A 22,732-nucleotide genomic window follows, 5' to 3' on the forward strand; every position below is an offset into this window, starting at 1 on the left:
TTATGCACAACTCTGTATATCAGATACCACCCAACCCAGGGTGGTTGTTTTATTTGTTGCTGTTTTCATTGTTACTAAAGTACTCTGGTAAATTCTGTATTCTTTCTTGTGTTTAGCCTTTTTGGTTAGCTTAGTAGTCTGTTAGTGATTGGCAAGAAATAACCTGAAATATCTTTAACCCTAAGGCTCCTGGTGTTTGCTGAAGGTTCTGTATGTATGTTGGGGCATGCCTTCAATGCCTAGGCAGGCAGTAGACCTCTGCCTCAGTTTTCACTGTCTGCTTACTCAAGACATCAACATGAGGCAGGGATGAAAGTATAAAACCTGTCAAGTCTTCCCTAGCATGCCACAGCCCTGCCCCTTGGGCTAGCTTCTAGCTTCCCAGGAATACACTGGAGCTTTTCAAAGTTCCCTATGAATATCTCATTCCCCAGCTTTTCTGCTTAATTTCTTTAGTCAGCGTCTTGTTTGCCCCAACCATTATTGCAGCCTCAGGCAGCTGTGAGGTTAAATGATTGCTGATAACTGTTTACAAGAAACACCCCAGGAAAAAGCTTTTTCACTGGACAAAATGTGAGTCATCTCAAATAAAGACAACTCTTGTGTGTGAAGGGTTCCAGGGAACTGCCACATAACCCACATGAGGACAATTCTCTGGAAAAGGGACTCTAAAGGAGTTCCAACTCTGTTTTGCCTCCTCCCCTGGCTGCCAGGGTTAGTTTTTACTATGACTGTAAGTTATTAGGTTTAAGGCTACTGCAGAACTGGGGAAGTTGGAATGGAATAGGACATACTAAGACACCATGAAGCTTAGGACATGACATAGACATATTAACATATCACAAAGCTTACTGTTTCTATTGAGATGCAACCATTTTTTTAAGAATAAATGCTCCCCAGATTGTTGTGTACCTTTGGTTAAGAAAAAGTGGATTCTGACAATTTTTGCTAGTATACTCAAGGAGCAGGTTTTGAAGGTCTGTACTCTGTTATTCCTGCTGACATCCATCACATAAGTTTTGTTTTTATTTCCATCATTATCCATCACAAATTTTCTGCGTCCATTGTGATTTCCTCTTTAATCCATAAATGAATTAGAAGTACACTGCTTAAATTTTAACAAACAAACAAAAATTTTAACAAACATACTGGAATATTCTAGTCATCTTTTTTGTGTTGACTTATAGCTTAATTCCAGTATGTTCGATACCATGCTCTATATGATTTCAATACTTTGTTGAAATTTGCTATAATGCCCAGCATATGGCCATTTGGTAATTATTCTGCGAGTTCAATGTTCTTAAAAAAAAATTATATTCCAAAGTTTCTAGCTCCAATGCTCTATTTCTGTAACATAGGCTAAATCTGATTTAGTCGTTCAAATCTTCACTACTCTTATTGATTTTAATTGCTTGTTCTATCAGTTTGAGAGAAGTATGTTAAAAACCTATTTCTCCTCATAGTTCTTTCAATGTTGAGATTATGTTATTGAGTGTTTACAAGTTTTAAATTGTTATGTTGTTTTATGTTCCCAATGGGTTTAAAATTGTATTAAGAAATGTCCATCTTATCTCAAGTAATGGTGCTTATCTTAAAGTATACTTTGACCATTATTTAGCGTACCTTTCCAAAAGTGAAACTTCTACGCATTTTCATGTATTATCTCATATACTCACAATGCCATTATAAGATAGTCATTATTTTACATCAGTTCACAGGTAAGGAAACTAGGCTCTGAGAAGTTCTCTTCCCAGTGTCACTAAGACAGCAAGAGACTTGGGATTCAAACCAGATCTCTTCTAGACCAGGGCCAACTCTTACCACCTCACTGTATTTCCTCTTTTTTTTTTTTTTTTTTTTAGCCTATCTGGACTTGCAGATGTTTTAATTAATTTATTTATTTGAGAGAGAGAGAGAGCATGAGCAGGGGGATGGGGCAGAGGGAGAGGGAGAAGCAGGCTCCCCACTGGGCAGGGAACTGGATAGGGGGCTCAATCCCAGGACCCTGAGATCATGACCTGAGCTGACGGAAGATGCTTAACCCACTGAGCCACCCGGGTGCCTCTAGACCTGCATATTTCTGAAAAGTATTCCATCACTTCATAGACACAGAAGAAGACTATATTTTAAACAACACATTTACAATAAACAAACCAGGCTTGGGGGGGGGGAGCTTCTATTAAAAGGATCAGGTGATATTTATAATCTTCATTTCATTGTAAGCTGTTTTCTGTAACCATTTTGAACTAACAAATACAAGTAAACTATTTTTATGAAAACCCATGCATTTGGGCAACCCAGGTGGCTCAGCGGTTAAGCGCCATCAACTTCAGCCCAGGGTGTGATCCTGGGGACCCGGGATCGAGTCCCACATCGGGCTCCCTGTGTGGAGCCTGCTTCTCCCTCTGCCTGGGTCTCTGCCTCTCTCTCTCTGTGTCTCTCATGAATAAATAAATAAAATCTTTAAATTAAAAAAAAAAAAAACTCATGCATTTCTTCGAACAAATTACTAAGCATCTATATGTGAAGATCTATCCAATTTATAGAGATTCTCTAATACATATGGTAAATGTCTTAGCAAAAACTAAGGAAAACATAACACAGAGCAAACAAAACAGAAATACTGATAGAAGAAGCAAAACGAAGAGAATGAAGTTCACACATAGTTTCAGAAGAAGGTGCTCAAAAGTAATGAACAAAGGGACAAATTTGGTGGAGGTGGGGAGGCCTGGGAAGTTAAGTGCGAATCGTGCCACAGTTAAATATGGAACATAGTTCTGTTTTCTTATGATCAGCTGCTGGCACACAGAAAGCTGTGCATCAGCAATATTTACCAAAAAGAAAAAAAATAAGATTGAAAATGCAAATTTAAAAATAACAAAACAGATAAGAAAATGATAAAAGTAAAGGGGGACTACTCAAGATGAAGATACTAAGAGTGTAACAGTCTACAAAGAGCTACACAAAGTTTCCAAAGAGCCTCTAAACCCTAAAACACTCATAAAAGAGGGCGACATGATCACAGGTTTTTCAAATGTCCACAAAGTTGAGACAAACCAGTTAGTTCTCCTCGAGTCCTCAGAGAGAAGAAATGATTTAGTATTGCAGAACACCACTCTTAACAACTTCATTACCTTACAACATGATGATTTTCAGAGGTCTGCTTTTAAATAAGGTGTCTTATTGTCGGTCACTGGCCTCACAGCACAGGGTAATTTGTAAAAAGGAATAACATGGTGTGCTCTAGCAAAACAATGGTGTGATGGACCTTCCTAATTGCAGGGCTGAATGCAAACACAGACTGTACAGAATTAGAACAAGGATCCTAAACTCACATGTCTATAAGGGCAAAGCCACTTTTTTTTTTTAAGATTATATTTATTCATGAGAGACACAGAGAGAGAGGCAGAGACACAGGCAGAGAAGAGAAGCAGGCTCCATGCAAGGAGCCTGATGCAGGACTTGATCTGGGGAATCCAGGATCACACCCTGAGTCAAAGGCAAACGCTCAACTGCTGAGCCACCCAGGGGTCCCGGGGCAAAGCCACTTTTAAAGGAAAAAGTTCTCTGGACATCAAAACACAGACTGCATATGAAACACACAAGAATATTCTTTCCTTATTCAAAGCGATATGCTTCCATTTTCCTTAGACCATGTGGAACCTTTCACTGTTTCACAATTGTTAGAAATGGTGACAGAAAGTTCTCTGCTATGAGAGAATGAACATCGCAACTCCTCTGACCAGTGGCAGGTAACACTCCTAGTGGAGGAGACAACGAAATGGGAAATAGTTTGGCAGGCTGAAAATGACAGGCTTCATTGAAAAGATAACTATTACTTGGTATGCTATTGCATAATAAGATATATTTACTTACGGCTAGTTCTTCACATAAAGTTCCTAAAACCCTTGGCATTTCCTGAGTGACAGAAGTTCCAGAGAAGCATCTTTTGTTATCCTAATAGCCCCCTTCAAACATAAAGATTTACTTTACTACTGAAATGATTCTCAATGGGCCCCTAGATAGCTTTAGGATAGGGGCTGGTTGCCAGAAGAACCAACTTTCAGACCCCACCCCTCAACCTCCAAGGAGGGGAGACAGGCTGGAGATTGAGCTAATCACCAACTGACAAAGATTGAATCAATCCTGCCTATGTAATGGTAACTCCATAAACCCTCTAAATGATGGAGTTCTGAAGGCTTCCAGGTTGGTGAACACATGGAGGTACCGGGAGGATAGTGTGCCTAGAGATGGTATGGAAGTGTGGCATCCCTTCCCCCATACCTTGGTCCATACATCTCTTCCATTTGGCTATTCCTGAGTTGTATCCTTTATAATAAACCAATAATAGTAAGTAAATTGTTTTCCCTGACTTTCTGCGAGATATTATAGCATATTACTGAACTTGAGTAGGGCACAGCTGGTTGGTCAGAAGTGCAGGTGCAATCTGGGACTGCCACTGGTATCTGAAGGGGGGCCGTCTTGTGAGACTGGGCCCTTACGCTGTCTGGTCTGCACTAACTTCAGGTAGTGTCATAACTGAACTGAATCATAGGACACCAGGTGGCTCCCACAGAGAACCAGAGAACTGCTTAGTGTGGAAAAACCCATGCATCTGGTGTCAGCGTATAGTAATAAAACCAGAGAAGACTGAATTGTTCTGGTATTATAAAGACAGCACTTTATACTTGGCTTTTGACAATTTTTGCCAGATTGCCTTTTCCAAAAGTTCAGATTTTACACAAAATCTCTGGATATTAACCCTTGGCTCAAAAACCAACCAAACAAAAAAGCTTTGAAACATGGTACAGGACAAATAAACCTACTTCTGATCAGCTGCCAATCTGAAACCTTTGGTCTTAATGGCCCTCCAGCCAACCCATAAAATTATAATTGTTTTTTCAACTGAGTTCCTAAAAAAGAGTGAGTCTCAGTGGTTCAAGGTCATCCTCCTTAAAAACTAAAGCCCACTGTGCCCATATAGTGGACTACATACATGGCCATAAATTCCTCCTCTCCCTATATCCACGTCTCCTTGCCCTGAAGCTGGAAGTGCCCTCTCAGCTGGGACTTGCTTCGGACAATGGAAGTGAGAAAGTATGACACAAGCAAAGGTTCAAAAGATGCTTTTGCATTGAAGCTTGTCCTCTCTTGCTGCTCTCAGAAGTCGTGCCACTGTGTGATGAAGTTCAGACTAGCTTACTGGAAAAAAGAAGCGACATGAATAGAGGCCCCAGTTGTCCCAGTCATGGCATCTAAACCAACGAGCCCAGCAGATCTGCCAACTGACACATGACACAACACTGAGACCAGCCAAGCCAGACAGGATCAAAAGATCTCCCAGCTGACCGAGAATTATGAGCTCAATAAATGGCTGTTAGTTTGAGTGACTCATTTTAAGATGAGTGATTAAGATGACAAGAAAAGATAACCGATAAGATGCTGCAATATCTCAGTGCTATGTGTGCCACAATGCCACTATAAAATGCTACTGGTTATGATGGAATTCAGAGGGCCTTTCCTCAAGAGAAAAGGCTCTTATGGTCCAATCACTACCAGTCCTATTAGTATTATTAATGCTAAGTGTCTTACATATTCTGGTCGCCTGTATTAGCCCTATGCTGACAAAATCATCAAGCTGCAGAGTCTGATAGCTTTCTCATTTGCCCAAGGTGTCAGCTTCTATTTTCCTTGATCCTCTAGGATCACTCACTGTAAAAACTCCCCTTAGGGGGAGAACTGTCAGCAAAGAGCCACATACTTGGAGCTAGAGGGGAGACTGAAATTCTCTTAAGGAAAAGTTAAAGTACCTGAAAGGATATACACTTGCTTGTGGGTCAAGGGAAGGCCAAGGGAAGGCCAACTGACAAAGTCCAGGATCTCCTTAGAAGATACCACAGAATGGGTGTACTACAGAAACTTAGGGGGAAAATTTTTTTTTAACTAAAAGCAAGCAATTTAGTAAACTCCCAATCACCCAGAGGACATTATTACTTCCTAGTGCATACTCAAAGATAAAACAGTTGCAAGATATTCACCTGATAGCTCAACTGAATGAGTAAACTTGCTGTACAGAATAAACATTATAAAAGTTAGAGGTAACTTTCAAAATTCATGGCCTCTGTGCTATATTCATAAATCTACTGCTTGTTTTTCTGAAAGAAACTAAGACACCAGAGATAACTGGTATTTGAATTTCTCTAAATTCACAGAAATAAAACAGTATCATCTGTACTCAGAGGAAGTAGTTCTCTTTCCATTTTTCTCTTGGACCACATGGGTCCATGGGTTAAAGCGAGAAAACCCTTAGCTCCACTCAAAGAGGCCTCAAGTCAGAAAAGTATTAGTTTAAAAGTAGGGGTACCTCAGGACTATTTTGTTTCACTACTCTGCAGTCTGGAGTATTTCAAACTCATAGTTTATAACACATCTTAGTATCTGGTATGTCAAATCTCAGTGCTCTTCTTTTTTTTTTAAGATTTAGTTATTTATTTATGAGAGAGAGAGAGAGAGAGAAAAAGGCAGAGACACAGGAGGAGGGAGAAGCAGGCTCCATGCCAGGAGCCCGACATGGGACTCGATCCCGGGACTCCAGGATCACGCGGATCGCGCCCTGGGCCAAAGGCAGGCACTAAACCGCTGAGCCACCCAGGGATCCCCTCTCAGTGCTCTTCTAATTTTTTTCTAAGCTACTGACATCATTCTTTGAGGAAATGTGGGGGTAAGAAAGTCACCTTATATTTAGGAGCCCTAACACTTGGACACATATATTGTTACCATGCCAGGAGGACTGCTCTGCCTTAGAGAAAGGTACACCTATGCATTATGTACTTCAATCCATCTCTGTTAGGGTATCAATTATCAGAAATTCTTCTCAGATCCTAGAAATAAACTGACGACCTTAGCTTCAGGGTTTTTCCTCTGTCTAGATAGGTATTTCAACACATAACCAAGACATGACAACTCTTTGATGTCCAAATCTAAAATGGCAACTTCCCACATATTCTCTCCTTTGCCCAGATGAGGACATAACCAAAAAAGAGATGCACTCCCCTGAACCATAGCACCCTTGATATTGGAGCTTAACGAATGCTTTAGAAATCCAAAAAAGCAACTTCCCTTTTCTGAGCACTTTCTCTTGAGTATTCCTCCTAGGGTGTTCCTTTTCATTTTTTAAACTGTTGTGTTCTACATCAGAGAAATTTGCTAATTTCCTAATCCCTGCCCCTGCCACTCACTTCTTCCCCTTTGCCTCACTCCCAATTTACCAGTGCCTACACTAAAAGACCAGCTTAATCAATGCCTTTGTATCCCATCTGTTCAGTGGTGGCAGTCAAGACCAATATGGACTTTGTGTTGTATCATGATCCCCCCTGCTGACAAGAGGAGGCTCACCAGCAAGAGTAGGAAAAGAGACCCAAGAACATTTCCTGAATGTTCCCTGTGTGCCAGGCATTTGGCTGGACACTTTCAAGTACGTAGCTTGTTTACCACTCTGTAATTTTCTTCAGTCCCTGATGGCATTCACAAGGAATACTGTGCATGAGCAAACAATGAATCATTTTCTCTGGCTATCATTTTGCTGAGAATCACCTACATCCCACTTCTGGCAGATTTAATTCGTTTTACAAGTATATGCCCTAAATTTGGGATGGACTCCGTTTTTGTATATGTTGTGTGTATATAAATCCCAATACCTCTCTATCCCAACTTCTCCCTCATGAGCCATCTGAAAACCCAAGGGTTTTAAATGTAACAAAAGCTTTTAAAAAAGAATGGCAATCCTATGCAAAATTTAGACACTGACATTTTTTTTTAATTTTTAAAATTTATTTATGATAGTCACACACAGAGAGAGAGAGAGAGAGGCAGAGACATAGGCAGAGGGAGAAGCAGGCTCCATGCACCGGGAGCCCGACGTGGGATTCGATCCCGGGTCTCCAGGATCGCGCCCTGGGCCAAAGGCAGGCGCCAAACCGCTGCGCCACCCAGGGATCCCGACACTGACATTTTTAAAACCTTTCCCTTTTAACTTTACCTTATACAACTTCAAAAAAGTAATATTTTAGCTAACCTTGTGACAATGTCACTGGTTTTCTAATTATTGCCCAGAAGTAAATAATTTTAACCAACCCACTGATTTCCTATGATGATAAATTTTAAACTGACTTTGCGCATGCCTCTGTGTGTATGATCATTCTTCTTTACAAAAATAGTGTCTTTTTTACTGAATAAACTGGACACATAACACTGTGTAAGTTTAAAGTGTACAGTATGTGGCAGCTTGGGTGGCTCAGCAGTTTAGCGCCACCTTCGGCCCAGGGCGTGATCCTGGAGTCCTGGGATCAAGTCCCAGGTCAGGTTCCCTACATGGAGCCAGCTTCTCCCTCTGCCTGTGCTCTGGCTCTCTCTGTGTCTCTCTCATGAATAAATAAATAAAATCTTAAAAAAAAAAATAAAGTGTACAGTATGTTACATTTATACAGTGTAATGTGATTGCCAATGTAACATCACATTACATAATTATAGTACAATATTATTATCTATATTCATTATACTTTTTAGGTCTCTACAGCATATTTACTACTTGTTACAAATTTGTACCCTTAAACACCACCACCAATCTTACACCCTACATCATTCCCTGGTAACCACTGTTTTACTTAAAAAAAGAAAAAAAAAAGAAAAAAACAGATTTAACTTTTTTAGATTCTACATATAAGTTAAATCATATAGTACTTGACTTTCTCTGACTTGCATACCATACTTGCTCAAGGTCCATCCAAGCTGTTGCAAATGGCAGGCTATCCTGCTTTCTCATGGATGAATAATATTTCATTATGTATATGCACCACATTTTTTTTTCCATTCATCTGTTGATAGGCATCTGGGTTGATCCCATATCTTGGCCATTGTGAATAATGCTGTAATAAACATAGAAGTACATACATCTCCTCAAAATCCTATTGTCATTTCCTCTGGGTATATATCCAGAGGTGGAGTTGCTGGATCATATGGTAGATCTATTTTTAATTATTTTAGAAACTTCCATATTATTTTCCATGGTGGCTGAACTGATTTAAATTTCTACCAACAACGTATAAAGGTTCCCTTTTTACTACATCCTCGCCACATCTTTTGTCTCTTGTCTTCTCAATGACAGCCATTTTAACAGGTGTGAGGTGGTATCTCATTGTGGTTTTGATTTGCATCTCCCTGATGATGAGTGATGTGAGCATCTTTTTATGTACCTACCTGTTGGCCATTTTGATGTCCTCTTTGCAAAAATGCCTATTTAGTTAATCTGCCCATATTCTAATCAGATTATTTTTTTGTTGCTAAATTGACTGAGTTCCTTATTTATTTTGGAATGTTCTGTATGTCTGTTAAGTCCATTTGTTCTAAAATGTGGTTCAATTCTAAAGTTTCCCTATTGATTTCCTATCTATCTATTGCTGCCAGTGGGATATTTAGGTCTTTTACTATTATTCTATTATCTATCGACTTATACCTCATGAGCTCTTAGTATTTGCTTAATAGATTTTAGTGCTTGGGTATTGGAACTGTATATATTCACAAATGTTCTATCTTCTTGATGTATGGATTCATTTATCATTTCATAATGACCTCCTTGTCTCTTGTTATCCTTTTTGACTTGGAGTCTATTTTGTCTGATACAGGTATTGCTCACCTTTGACTCCCACCTGCTTGGAGTACATCTTCCATCCTTTTACTTTGAGTCTGTAGGTGTCCTTAGAGCTGAAATAAGTCTCCTGTATGCAGCATTTGGTTGAGTTTTATGCTTTGTTTTTTATCCATTCAGCCACTCTGTGCCCTGTGATTGGTGGGTTCAATCCATTTAAATTTCAGGTGATTCTTGACATGTAGGATTTACTACTGCCATTTTATCTTTTGCCTTCCCACTGTTTATTTTTCCTTCTGTTTCTACCTTTGTAAGTTGGTGGTTTTCCATAGTGATTTGCTCAGTTTCCCCTCTTCTTTATGTTTCATGTCTATGCTCTACATATTTGCTTAGTGGTTACCAGGAGGATTACAAAGAACATCTTATAAAGTAGTCATTTTTTTCTGCTGATAGCAATTTATTGTGATCTGCCCATAAAGATTCCACCCTTTTTATTCTTCAGTATTTTTGATGTCACAATTATCTTTTCATGCTGTGATTTTGCTACCAAGTTGTAGTAGCTATAATTATTTTTAAAGCTTTTCCTTTAACCTTTATACTATAATTAAGAGTTTAATATACTATTCTAAAAGAGAATTACAGTGTTCTAATTCTGATTGTCCATTTACCACCTTAATTAGAGTTTTGTGTACTTTCATCTTCCCATTTCAGCTTGAAGAGCTCCTTGCAACATATCTTGTAAGGCAGATCTTGTGGTGGTTAAAGTACTCTCTGTTTTGGTTTGCCTGGGAAAGCCTTTATCCTTCCGTCATATCTGAAGGATAACTTTGCCAGATATTGAGAGGCAGTTTTCATCTTTTAATATTTTGAAAAAGTCATTCTACTTTTCCCAAGTTGTAGAGTTTCTGCTGAGAAATCTGCTGATAGCCTAATGCAGGTTCCTTTGTAGGTTATTATCTCCTCCCACCCCCAGCTGCTTTTAAAATTCTTTACCATTTACTTTCGACAGTTTAGATATAGTGTGTCTTAAACAAAGTCTTTTTACAATGAGGTAAGTGTTTTATTACCTTTGTGGACTTGTCTGTCCAGTTCCTTCCCCAAGTTTGGGAAGTTCTCAGTTATCATTTCTTTAATATGCTCCACTTCCTTCTCTCTCTTGTCCCTCTGGTAAACCCAATCATCTAATATTGACTCTCCTAATGGAATCTGATGGTTCTCATAGGGTTTCTCTACTTTCTTAAAATCTTAGTTCTCTCTCCTCTTCCACCTGAACCATTTCTAGATTCCTATCTTCCGGCTTGTTAATTCTCTCTTTCATCTGATCTGCTCTATTTTCAATGCTTTGTAAATGCATTCTTCATTTCACGTATTGAGTTTTTCAGCTCCAGAGTTTGGTTCTTCTTTAGAATTCTTTAGAATTTCAATCTCTTTGGTAAAGTACTCCTTCTATTCATTAATTTTATTCCCGAGATCATTATATTGCCTTTATTAAGTTTTCTTGTAGCTTGTTGAATTTCATCATAATAGCTAGTTTGAATTATGTATCAGATTGCAATATTTTGTGTGTATTTCCTTTTGTGATACCATATTACCATGATTTTTCATGGTTGGTTTTATAAAAAGTGCCTCTGCCACAGTATCTGGAGCAGCAAATACCTTTCTTTGTTATGTAAAAATCTTGTTTACTTTGATTCCAACAGTTTTAACAGGTTGGTAATTGGAAGCCTTCCTTTTCTCTTCCAGAAGGTGGTGCTGCAGCACAAGTTTTTGGTTTTTCTTACCAGAGCGGACTCCCCACTGCTGAAAGCTGTGCATTTAAAAGGGGGGAGAGGGGGTGGCACCACAGTGGAAGGTGGTATGTGCTTAGCACCTGGGACTTTGGGTATGGCCCATGACCAGGTAGTAGGATCCTCAAGTAGGGGGTTCCCAGAGCTCTGTGGGCAATCCTTTTACAAATATCCCCTGGGGCAGATAGCAGGAAATACTTTCCTTCAGTTCCATGCCTGCCTTCTTCCTTTCCCTTTCCTTCCCCAGTCACTGTGGTTTCTGAGAGAAAGCAACAGGTTCTCCTCTGGCTCTGTAGCAGGCGCCTTCACCCTCCACCTCCTCTGCCAGAAGGGTGGTGCTGGCTCCCTATCAGACCTGTCCCAGCAGCCTCTGCTGCCATTCCCCTTACTCCATGGCCTCCTCCAACATATAATCCACTCTCTTTTGGGTACACACACAAATGAATCTCTTGGATGTCCTGATGAGCTATACAAAGGTGCTTTTTTTGCTTTGTTTTGTTATGGATGTCTGATTAGTTGTAAATGGAAGGCAAGAGAAAAAATGGAATGAGGCAGGCCACTGTGATTCTGACATCACTCTATTGGTGTCTTTTTATATTTAAGAATTTCTCTTTTTTTCATGTTATATTTTATTGGTTGGTATTTACAAAACAACTTTGAATTTTAAAAGATCATTGTCTTTTATTCCTATGTGCAAATTTCCCCAGTATTTCACTAGCCATTTCCTGAGAACTTACAGGTACTACACTAGTGACATGAAGATAAACAAACAGGGGTCACCAGTCTCAAGCAACTCTGTCTAATGGGGAAAGCACAGGTAAATAAGTAAAATTTAATGTTTTTGGTGTTATAATATGTGCATAGTTCAAGTATAATACAAAAACATATCATTTCCGGGCCCCAGAAGATGGTCATCTCCATCTGGAAAGCTCCCCGTCTAAGTCACCCAAACCAACTCATCATACCTGTTAAACCTGTTCCTTCCTTATGTGATCCTCTACAGCTCCAGAGCCCCATAATCCTAGCAATCAACAGGCTGGAAACCTTCTAGTCATTAACTGATCCTCTTCCATGCTGGACTCTCAAGAGCCATGCAGTTCACCAAGCTGATCTATTATGTCTCAATAATGTCTTTTTTTAGGACTCTTCACTCTCTCTGTCTTACTTTCATCTTTATTACTCTTACCTAAATGAACCCTCTCCTAGCGAGTTGCCTGCTTTTGGTTCTCCCGTTTTACACCATGCTAGCAGAATTCTCTGCAGGAAGCAAGATCTTTCCAAAAAACAGCACTTGAAATTCTCTACAATCTACCCCCTACCTTTTCAACTTAGGTTTCCAGCTGCCAGTCTCTTTCATACACTCTGTGGTCCAGATGAACTATATTTACATAACAGTATCACAAATACCCTAACTTCCAACCTTTCTCAGGAGGTTCTTATTAAAAACTATAGCTTCCAACCTTTAAGATTCCAATTAAATGGTGACTTTGCTGAGAAGTTTTACCCTGTTTCTCCCCTTCTGGAAAAAAACTGCATTCTCTTTTGAATTCTCCCAGCAATTAATTTGTGCCTCTATTCTTTTTACTAATATTATCTTCCTAATAGAATGCATTTTTAAAAGTAGGCCATCTCAGGACACCTGGGTGGCTCAGTGGTTGAGCATCTGCTTTGGCTTGGCGGGTATTCCTAGGTTCCAGGATGGAGTCCTGCATTAAGTCCTACAGGGAGCCTGCTTCTCCCTCTGTCTGTGTCTCTCATGCATGAATAAATAAAATCATTAAAGAAAAAAAAAAAAGAATAGGCCCATCTCTTGCCCCAAAAAGCCAACATGTGTATGTAGTGAGTAACTGATAAGCCCTTTTTGAATACATTAATGCCTGTTTTACTTTTCGGTCAAATATAGATCCAAGTAGAGTATCTTAATAAGCTGGATGGCTCACCTGATTTCCAGAGGGAATTGTGCATTTGTGACCAGGAAACTAGAGATTTTACACTCATGGAGTAGTTTCAAAAACCTATTGATTTCTGGGTACATGATGGGTTCTCCCACAAGGGACAACGCACAGTGCTTTACCATCATTGCTTCTTCAAAACGTTCTTCTTTGACACCTGGTACTCCTGGAGAACACAGTGAAAAGGAACAAGCTCAGTAAGCGTTGGGAAAAACTTTTATTTTTCTTAAAAGTTTTTAATTTTTCTTAACGGTTCTTTAGTTATAGATGGCAAATTCATTTTTTATACCATTCAAATAATACAAAACCACAGCCAGGAAGAGGAAAAAGCTAGAATTAGTAAATCAGAAAAATCAGCAATCTCATCCTTGGTTTTAATACTAATTAAATTACATGAGTATAAGCAGACAAACCAAATTTTGTTAGCTAATTATCTGGAATGCAGAATATATTACTTTCCATAATTTGCTTAGTTCTGTATTCTTTCATGTTGGTTTAAGAAAATGAACTCAAATGTTTACTACAGATAAGTGGATAAACAAAATTTAGTATAAATGGGCAAAGGAATATTATTTAGCTTTGCAAAAGGAATGTGATGCTATCAGGTGACAAATGGATGAATCTATGCTAAGTGAAAAGAGCCCAACACATAGGGACAAATGTATGAATTCCCTTATTTGAGGTACCTAGAATTGGCTAATTCAAACAGAAAGAAAATAGAAAGTTACCAGAGGCTGGGAAGAGGGAGAAACAAGATTTGTTTTTTCTTGGGTACAGAACTTCTGTTAGGGATGATGACAAAGTTCTGAAAATGGGTAGTGGTGACAATTGCACAATATTAAGAATGTACCTTAGTACATTCAGTAATGACACTGATCAGTGACACTGATCAGTAAGGACACTGATCATACACCTTAAAAATGGCTGCACTGGTAAATATTGTGTTATATATATTTTACCACAATAAAAATATGAGGGGAAGAAGCTGAACTCGGTATAAGGAAAAGCCTCTTCTTATCTCCTTCATTCCACAAGGATTCTGAATTGTGAAACTAAATGGAGTTGGTTCAAAACCATATAAGAAACAAAAAGAAACCTGAATTTATCACCATTGGCTGCACGTTGGAATCGCCTGAGTGTCAAAAACTAGGTCCAATGCCAAAGATTCTACTTAAGTGAGTGTAAACCAGGATGATGGGACCTTCTAAAACTCAAGTGACACTAACGTGCAGCCGAGGTGGAACATCACTGCATAAATCAGAAGTCCCCAAATCTGTTTGCACATTGGAATCACCTGGGAAATCTTAACTCTTCCAAATTCCAGGCCCCAGCACAGACCAATTAAACCACAATCCTGGGAGAGAAGCACAGTAATCAGTAGTTTCAGAAGCTCCCCAGGTGGTTCCAATGTGCCAACAAGTTTGGGGACCACCGGCACACACCACAGGTTCTTGCCCCTCACCACACCTTGGAACTACCCAAAGCACTTTTAAAAATCCCAATGTCAAAAAAAAAAAAAAAATTCCCAATGTCCAAGTGGTATCCCAAACCAATGAAGTCAAAAACCTCTGGGGACGGGACTCAGGCATTTTTTTAAAACACTTCCCATTCGTTTTCAGTGTGCAGAATGGGTTGAGAACTGCTCTCAATTCAAATGTACAAGGCACTCATAACAGTCCCTCAATCTAAGACAGAATTTGGAAGACTTGGAAAGAGTATAAAAAGGGAAATAAAAATATATCTTCTTTATTTCTGATATTTCTATCAACTAACTCTAAGTTCTTTACAAAGCATATAGTCTCTTCACAGATTCCTTGTGAAGACTGAAGGTGGGAGGAAGGATGTTAATATTCCCTCTCACTTAGCCACCCTGGAAACATAATTTCCTGAACCGTGAAAAGTCCCTACCTCAAAGAATTTTTGTTGGCATTATATAAGATAAGGCATGTAAAAGGCTTTAGCAGAATGCCTAGTGCACAAAAAACATTTGTTTAAAATTTATCACTGCTATTATCCTGGTTTCTTAAAATGATTAAATCCCAGTCGGTATCACCTTAACTATATAACAAACCCAGAGAAAATAAAGTCAAGTTTCACTGCTCATTTGTACCTTATTTACCAGAAAGTGATTTTATTTTATACATGTGCAGCTGAGCATGCACACACACTTTATGTGGAAACAAGCAACTTCAACTAAATATCCAAAAGATCAAACTAACACAATACAGACTAAAACCAGAACAATCTAAATGTGACAGATGATACCTGCTATGATTGCTATCTAACTGCAGTTCTGAGAATGTATTTCACATTAGTATTTTTAAATGAGTGATTTTTTTAGGTGACTGAAATCTACGATCTTAAGTGAATCAAGTTTTTTAAAAAACTTGATCCCTAACTCACTGTACATTGCCAAAACAACTCAGCAGAAAGCATTTCCTTTTTATTTTTAATAATAAATTTATTTTTTATTGGTGTTCAATTTGCCAACATACAGAATAACACCCAGTGCTCATCCCATCAAGTGCCCCCCCTCAGTGCCTGCCACCCAGTCACCCCCACCCCCCGCCCTCCTCCCCTTCTACCACCCCTAGTTTGTTTCCCAGAGTTAGGAGTCTTCCGTGTTCATTTCCTTTTTATAAAAAATGTCATTAAATTTAACCTCACTCCCCCCGCCCCTCGCAATGAGCATATGAAAAGGGCAGATTTAACCTGAACTGCAAAATTAACCTGAAACTCAGAAAGTAGAATAATTGAGCATTGGCTAGGCCCTAAGCACTGGAAGTCATGTGTAGCAGGTCTAAATTCTGGCTATACCACTAAGTTGGTTTGTGTTTCTTGGTCAAGCCACTCAACCTCTCTATGCCCATTCTCTAATCTACAAATGGGGATTTTACACACACACACATACACACACACACACACACACACACACGGCTTTTTTTTTTTTTAAGATTGTATTTATTGAGGGAAGAGAGTGCAAGCAGGGGAAGGGAAAGGGGAGGGGAGAGAGAAAATCTTAAGCAGATTCCATGCTGAGCAGAGAGCCCAACATAGGGCTCAATCTCATGAGGCTGAGATCATGACCTGAGCTGAAATCAAGAACATGTTCAACTGACTGAGCCACGCAGGTGCCCCCATACACAGCTTTTATAAAAATTCAATGAAATAAATACCTAGGGCAGTGCCAGGCCTAGCACAAAAGCATTCCAAAAATGTTAGCTGCAAATATTTTTATTTGAATAATATTTATTTTGTGAATTGAAACAAAAATTCAATCTTTTAATTATTTCAAAAATAAAATAATTCCACTCAATTCAGCATATATTTATAGATCACTTACTATGTGCCAAATAGTGCTCTAGGCAGCTTTTTTTTAAGATTTTATTTATTTGACAGAGAGAGAGAGCCAGAGAGCAGAAGTGGGGGGAATGGCAGAGGGAAAGGAAGAAGCAGGCTCCCCACTGAGCAGGGAACCCAACGGGGAACTCGATCCCAGGACCCTGGGATCATGACCTGAGCCAAAGGCAGATGCTTAGCCAACTAAGCCACTCAGGCATCCTCTAGACAACTTTTCTACAGTGAATAACTTTACAAATAATTTATCTATTTAGAGAAAAACCTCTGCCTTTGTGAAGTTTATATTCTTATGAAACAGAGAACATCAAACATAATAAATCTGTAAATTCTATACAGTAAAATGTTCTGAGATGATGCAAATGTTCTCTGTGCAATCTAATACAGTAGCCACCAGCCATGTGGGACTCTTGAACACTTAAAAGTGTGGTTACTTTGATGACAAACCAATTTTTTTTTTAATTTTCATTATTCAAAATATAAAGGCCCACACGAGGCTACTGGCTACCACACAGGATATGCATATCTTTAGTATCTTAGAAGGTGATAAGCATATGGAACAGAAAATGTAGAGTAGGGTACAGATTAGGGATCCAAAGAAGAGGAGGAGGCAGGCTGCCTAGAAAAAAGGGCAGTCAGGAGAAGCTCGCTACAAAACTGTGATCTGACTTGAAGAAGATGCGGGTGGTGGCCCAAGGAATCTAGGCAGCAGATGGCAGAGCAAAGGCCCTAAGGCAGGAGCACACTGACATGTCCAAGGAATCTGAGAAACATGGGTAGCCACGGCAAGGTTTTCCACTTCCACTGGAAAAAGGTGGCGTAATCTAAATTTCGTTCTAAATGTTTGGATCAGATTGGATGCTAAACTGAGACTATAGGGGCAAAGAGGTTACACTGGCAAGAGGCTATTGTATAATCCAAGCAAGAAATGATGGTGGCTTCCACTGCAGTGGTGACAGTGGAGGTTGCAGGAAGAGATCTATCTTGAAGATAAAATCAATAGGATTTTCTAATGGATTGGATGTAAGATAAGAGAGAGAAAGGTAATTAATTATTTCTTTAAAGATTTATTTAAATTTATTTATTCAGAAGAGACACAGAGAGGCAGAGACACAGGCAGAGGCAGAAGCAGGCTCCATGATGAGGGAGTCCGATGTGGGACTAGATCCTGGGACTGGGATCATGCCCTGAACCAAAGGCCGACGCTCAACCACTAAGCCACCCAGGCGTCCCGGTAATTAATGATTTCTACAAAGCTTTTGGCCAGAGCAACAGAGCTGCCACCAACTTAGACAAACAAAACTTTTGAGGGTAACAGGTCTTACAGGGAAGGAATAGCCTGTGCTCAATTTTAGAATGGTAAAGTTTGATATCTCTTATGTATGTGTGAATGAGTGTCCAATGTTCAAGTTTGGATTCTGCAAGAATAGACCAGGAGGAAATAAACATTTTGGCAAATGGATAGTACTTCCATTCTGGGCCTGAGTTGGACTGCCAGGGCAGTGAGTGTAGACGGAGAAGTGAACTGGGAGCTAGGGCACTCACGGAGTGAACTGGGAGCTAGGGGACTCAAGTCTAGGGAAAGAAAGAGAGGTCATGGGAGGACACCCAAGAAGCAGCCAGGGAAGGAGGAAGATGTAAAAGCAAAGGATCAGCTGTCATTCTCTCTGAGACCCTGAACTAAAAATCTCAACCTATCTATTTAGACAATGACAAAAACAAAAACCCAGACAAAAAAAGTCCCATGGTAAAACTCCTTAAAGAGTCATAATTCTAGGATTTAAAAATTGTCCTAATTTTCTCAAAAGTAAGGTGTTGACGGGAATATGTAAAATCATGGTTCTGTCCTTCATAACACATTTCTATTTCATGCTCACTGCCAGAGGCTATTATAATAGTGATCTTTCCTAAAACAAGGCCTTCCTTCACTGTCCTCAAGGAAATAGTTCAGGAAATAAGACATCCTCTAAATTTCTAATAGCAGCTCTGGAGCAGGAAGATAGTCCAGAGAACAGCAAACACTACATTTCAGTAACAAATCTACAGAGATATTTTCCACATGCGGAGTGTCTGTCTCTCTCTCACACACACAGAGGCTCTCTCTTTATTCCCATATTTCCCTAAACCTTACCCTCTTCACTTCTGCTTTGTTATTCTGATTTTTTTTCCCCTTAAGTAAATTCCTGACATTTCCCTTATCCTGAATAGCTTCCTGATCCTGGACAATCACTACAGTCATCAGATTACTACGAAGTATACTTTATCTCACTCAAAGATGCCAAAGCAGAAACTTGACACGCCAGAAGTGTCATCCTCTGTTATAGCAATAAATCCAAGTACCACAAAAATAAACTTGATATATTGCCCAGCATAAGGGCATTCTTGCCTATTTCTGAAGTGTGGGTCAGTCAGACATAAAATGAGACATAAAATATTCTCTTCCTTCTTTTCATAACAATATAATCCCTCACTAAAGATCTTGCTAAGAACCCTCCTGGTTGAACGTCAAATAGATCTTTGACATGGTCACTTCCACTGGGAAGTTTCTCATAAATAACCTTCAGAAAACAATTAGCAGGTGGGGCTTTCTTCCTCACCACCCCCATGTTTCTTTTGGACATGTACTTTAGCATGCCTTGTTTGTGAAAACCATCCGTAGGAAACTTATTTTTTTGCATTACTTCACGTCTAACTTAAACTATAGATTAAAAAAAAATCTAGCACAAATAATGTCTTTTCATCTTTGCAACTTCAGCAATGAAGATGTTCCTGACAAACAGAGTTCACTCACTTGATTGCTGAACTGATAGGAATTGACCTAAGGAAGCCTCCACCCCAATCTCTGGAACTATTTCTCCCTGGTGTAGTTATCTAGAAGGGGACAGGCAGCATTTTGAACAGATGCTGAGCTGCACTGAAATTCTGACCCACTTGTAATCAACAGAAAGTTAATTCTGCATGTGTATAAAGGGAAAGCCAATAAAGGTCATGAGGAGAAAGATATTTTAATGATTCAATTAAGTAACTGAAGAACAATAATTGTCCTCAGAATTGAGAACAGAAGCACAAAAGGGAAGCATTAAAAAAACAATCAGGATATCTTCAAAATCTGTTCAAGGCTGGCCATTTAGCTAAACCTTGAAGTTTAGAGGGAAGAAGCAAAAAGCCCCACAGCAAGTCTCCTCCTCCACAAAAATAAAATCATAAAATGACTAAACCAGACCCATGAGAGAGAGCAGGTATTCATCATGGTGTAGAAAAGCACACTAAAAAACAAAATACTCCAAACCATAATAAGGGAAATTATTAATAAGTTAAGATTGAACCTCTAAAGACGGGATGAAGTCAGGATATCCAGAATATAACCAACTAAGAAGGAAATAGCTTAGATTCTTTGAAAACCGCCTGTAATGTTCCGAAAGCATTTCTGTTTAAACCTGAAATTTGTATTTCCACAGATATAATGCTGTTAAAATGAAGATTAAGTTACCATTCAAACCCCTCAAGACCAAATTAATCTGCAATATACTTAAACTACAGTACTAATATATCTATTTCAATATCACTAATCAAATTCATTTTTTTTTCCTAAGGAAAATGTAACCCAAATTCTAACTAAGAAAAATGGTAATACCCCATTCCTTTGGTTTTTAATTTTGTTTTGCTTTTCTCAAGCCGCTGGGGGCACAGGGTAATAGGGAAACTCTACTACGGCTGTGGGAGAAAGGGGGAATTTCCAGCAGGGTCTCTGTGAGTGAATAACTACATCCCATGATATAAACCACCTCTCCAGACCAGTCTCTACAGAGGAGTTCAGATCTGGAGAAGAGAGAGAAGAGAGACTCCACCAGTGGCTGAAATAAAATCTAGAGTTATGTATCTGCATCTTTATAGAGTCCACATGTAGGATCCGTTTTAGGACTGCAGCCAGGTGAGGATATGCAGTTCAGAAGAGGAAGCAGGAGTTAGCCTCACCATCTTCACTCTTGAGGCTCACCATTCAGAAAGGAAAAGGACTTGTTTTATTTAAACTCTATCCTCTAGGAATGAACAAAAGATAGAACATAGAGATTTCACTGACTGCAGGAGGAATTGGTTTATAAAAAAAGAAAACTTTAGGCTGGGCAGCCCTGGTGGCCCAGCGGTTTAGTATCGCCTTCAGTCTGGGGTATGATCCTGGAGACCCGGATCCTGGAGACCCGGTTTGGCGCCTGCCTTTGGCCCAGGGCGCGATCCTGGAGTCCTGGGATCGAGTCCCACGTCGGGCTCCCTGCATGGAGCCTGCTTCTCCCTCTGCCTGTGTCTCTGCCTCTCTCTCTCTTTCTCTCCCTCTCTGTCATGAATAAATGAATAAAATCTTAAAAAAAAAAAAAAGAAAGAAAGAAAGAAAACTTTAGGCTATAACCATTGATAAAGCCTAAGTGAAGTTACAAAATCTCACTGCCTGACGAATGTCTACAATAAAATAAACAGTCATACATTTGAATGGTTTACTTTCTGCTGAGTCGAGAAGACAGAAAACATAACCAATATTGTGAAATACTAAAATTCCATAATTTTGCCTGTTATGATATTTTTAAAAAGAAAACAATATGTTTATTGAGGGCTGCAGGCTACCACCAGTTTTCTAGAAGAGCTCTGTATTCTTCCAAATTATGTATTTCATCCTTTAATAATTAGGGTTTTTTTCTCTTTTAATACTACAGTATCATAGCTAGGTTTACTATAATTATTACAGCAGTAAGACAGATTTTTCAAAAAAGTAATGCCTTATTTAAGCTTGGAATGAAATTAAAAAAAAAAAAAAAAAAAACATTAACAAATAGTTACCATGATCCAAAACCTGAAAATAAAGAGTGCTCACTCTTCGTGAAAACATAAAATATGAGAGCTCCTTTATGCCCATATGCCAGCCTGTCAACCCACCACTCCTTCAAATATAAGCCCATTTTCTTTAATTTTTTTTTTTTTTTAAACAAACCCTTGCGTCCAGGGCTTTCAATAGATCGCAGCGAGGGAGCTGCTCTGCTACATACGAAACCCCGACCCAGAAGCAGGTCGTCTAGTAATGGTTTAACACCAGGTTCCCCACGAACGTGCGTTGCATGACGGGCGAGGGGGTAGCCCCCTTTCCGGCCGCACCCGGATTCCCAGGACGACGGGCTCTCTGCACCGGACCCCGGTCCCCACGCGGGGCACGCAGGGCGCGCGCAGCGGCCCGCCAGCCGGGACGGCGGGGGACCGGCTATCCGAAGCCAACCGAGGCACCGCAGCGCTGCCCTATCATTCGGCCTGGGTGGGATTCTAACTTAGAGGCCTTCAGTCATAATCCCACAGACGGTAGCTTTGCCCCACTGGCTCTTCATAAGCCCATTTTCTACTACTACTTTAAAGAAAAATTGCTCTGGCACCTTGAAGAGTGTCAGTGTACAAATGTTCCAACTAAAAACCAGTTCCGACTTGAAAACCTTTATAGAAAATTTATTGTTGATTAAATGAATCAACAATAAAGAGTAAACAATGTTTTACTGACATGGTAACACTGTCAAGTAACGAAGATGTGAAAAAAGAACGCTTTGGGGAATTACTAGGTCAAAATCAATAGGCTAGGAAAGCTTTTTTTTTAAGATTTATTTATTTATTATGCTAGGAAAGCTTTTTTTTAAGTATGTATGTATTTATTTATTTATTTATTTATTTATTATGAAAGACAGAGAGAGAGAGAGAGAGGGAGAGAGGCAGAGAGGCAGGCTCCGTGCAGGGAGCCGGACGTGGGACTCGATCCTAGGACTCCAGGATCGTGCCCTGGGCCAAAGGCAGGCGCCAAACCGCTAAGCCACCCAGGGATCCCCCTAGGAAAGAAAGCTTTTTGAAGAATGAAGTAGACAGTCCTTGCTGAATGGGAGGGGGGGTGTCATTCCCCCCTCCCCAGGCATTTTAGCCCTTACTCAGGATTCACTTGTCCACAAATGTGCTATTCTTTCTCTCTGCAA

At 39.6% G+C, this 22,732-nt stretch overlaps 1 protein-coding gene across 6 annotated transcripts in view; it reads right to left on the bottom strand.

Moving 5' to 3' along the window:
- The window catches only part of LOC144319764 (S-adenosyl-L-methionine-dependent tRNA 4-demethylwyosine synthase TYW1), a 239,890-nt gene that overhangs the window by 118,573 nt on the left and 98,585 nt on the right, over positions 1-22,732 (bottom strand). For all 6 annotated transcript variants that reach the window (XR_013385495.1, XM_077908336.1, XM_077908332.1 and 3 more), the window contains one exon: positions 13,371-13,548. Coding sequence is in view for 5 of the 6 variants with exons in the window: in XM_077908336.1 (XP_077764462.1) it covers positions 13,371-13,548 (178 nt within the window). In the remaining variant the exon portion in view is untranslated. The remainder of the gene's footprint in view (positions 1-13,370; positions 13,549-22,732) is intronic.

This window comes from Canis aureus, chromosome 8 (assembly GCF_053574225.1).
Source record: "Canis aureus isolate CA01 chromosome 8, VMU_Caureus_v.1.0, whole genome shotgun sequence".
NCBI lineage: Eukaryota > Metazoa > Chordata > Mammalia > Carnivora > Canidae > Canis > Canis aureus.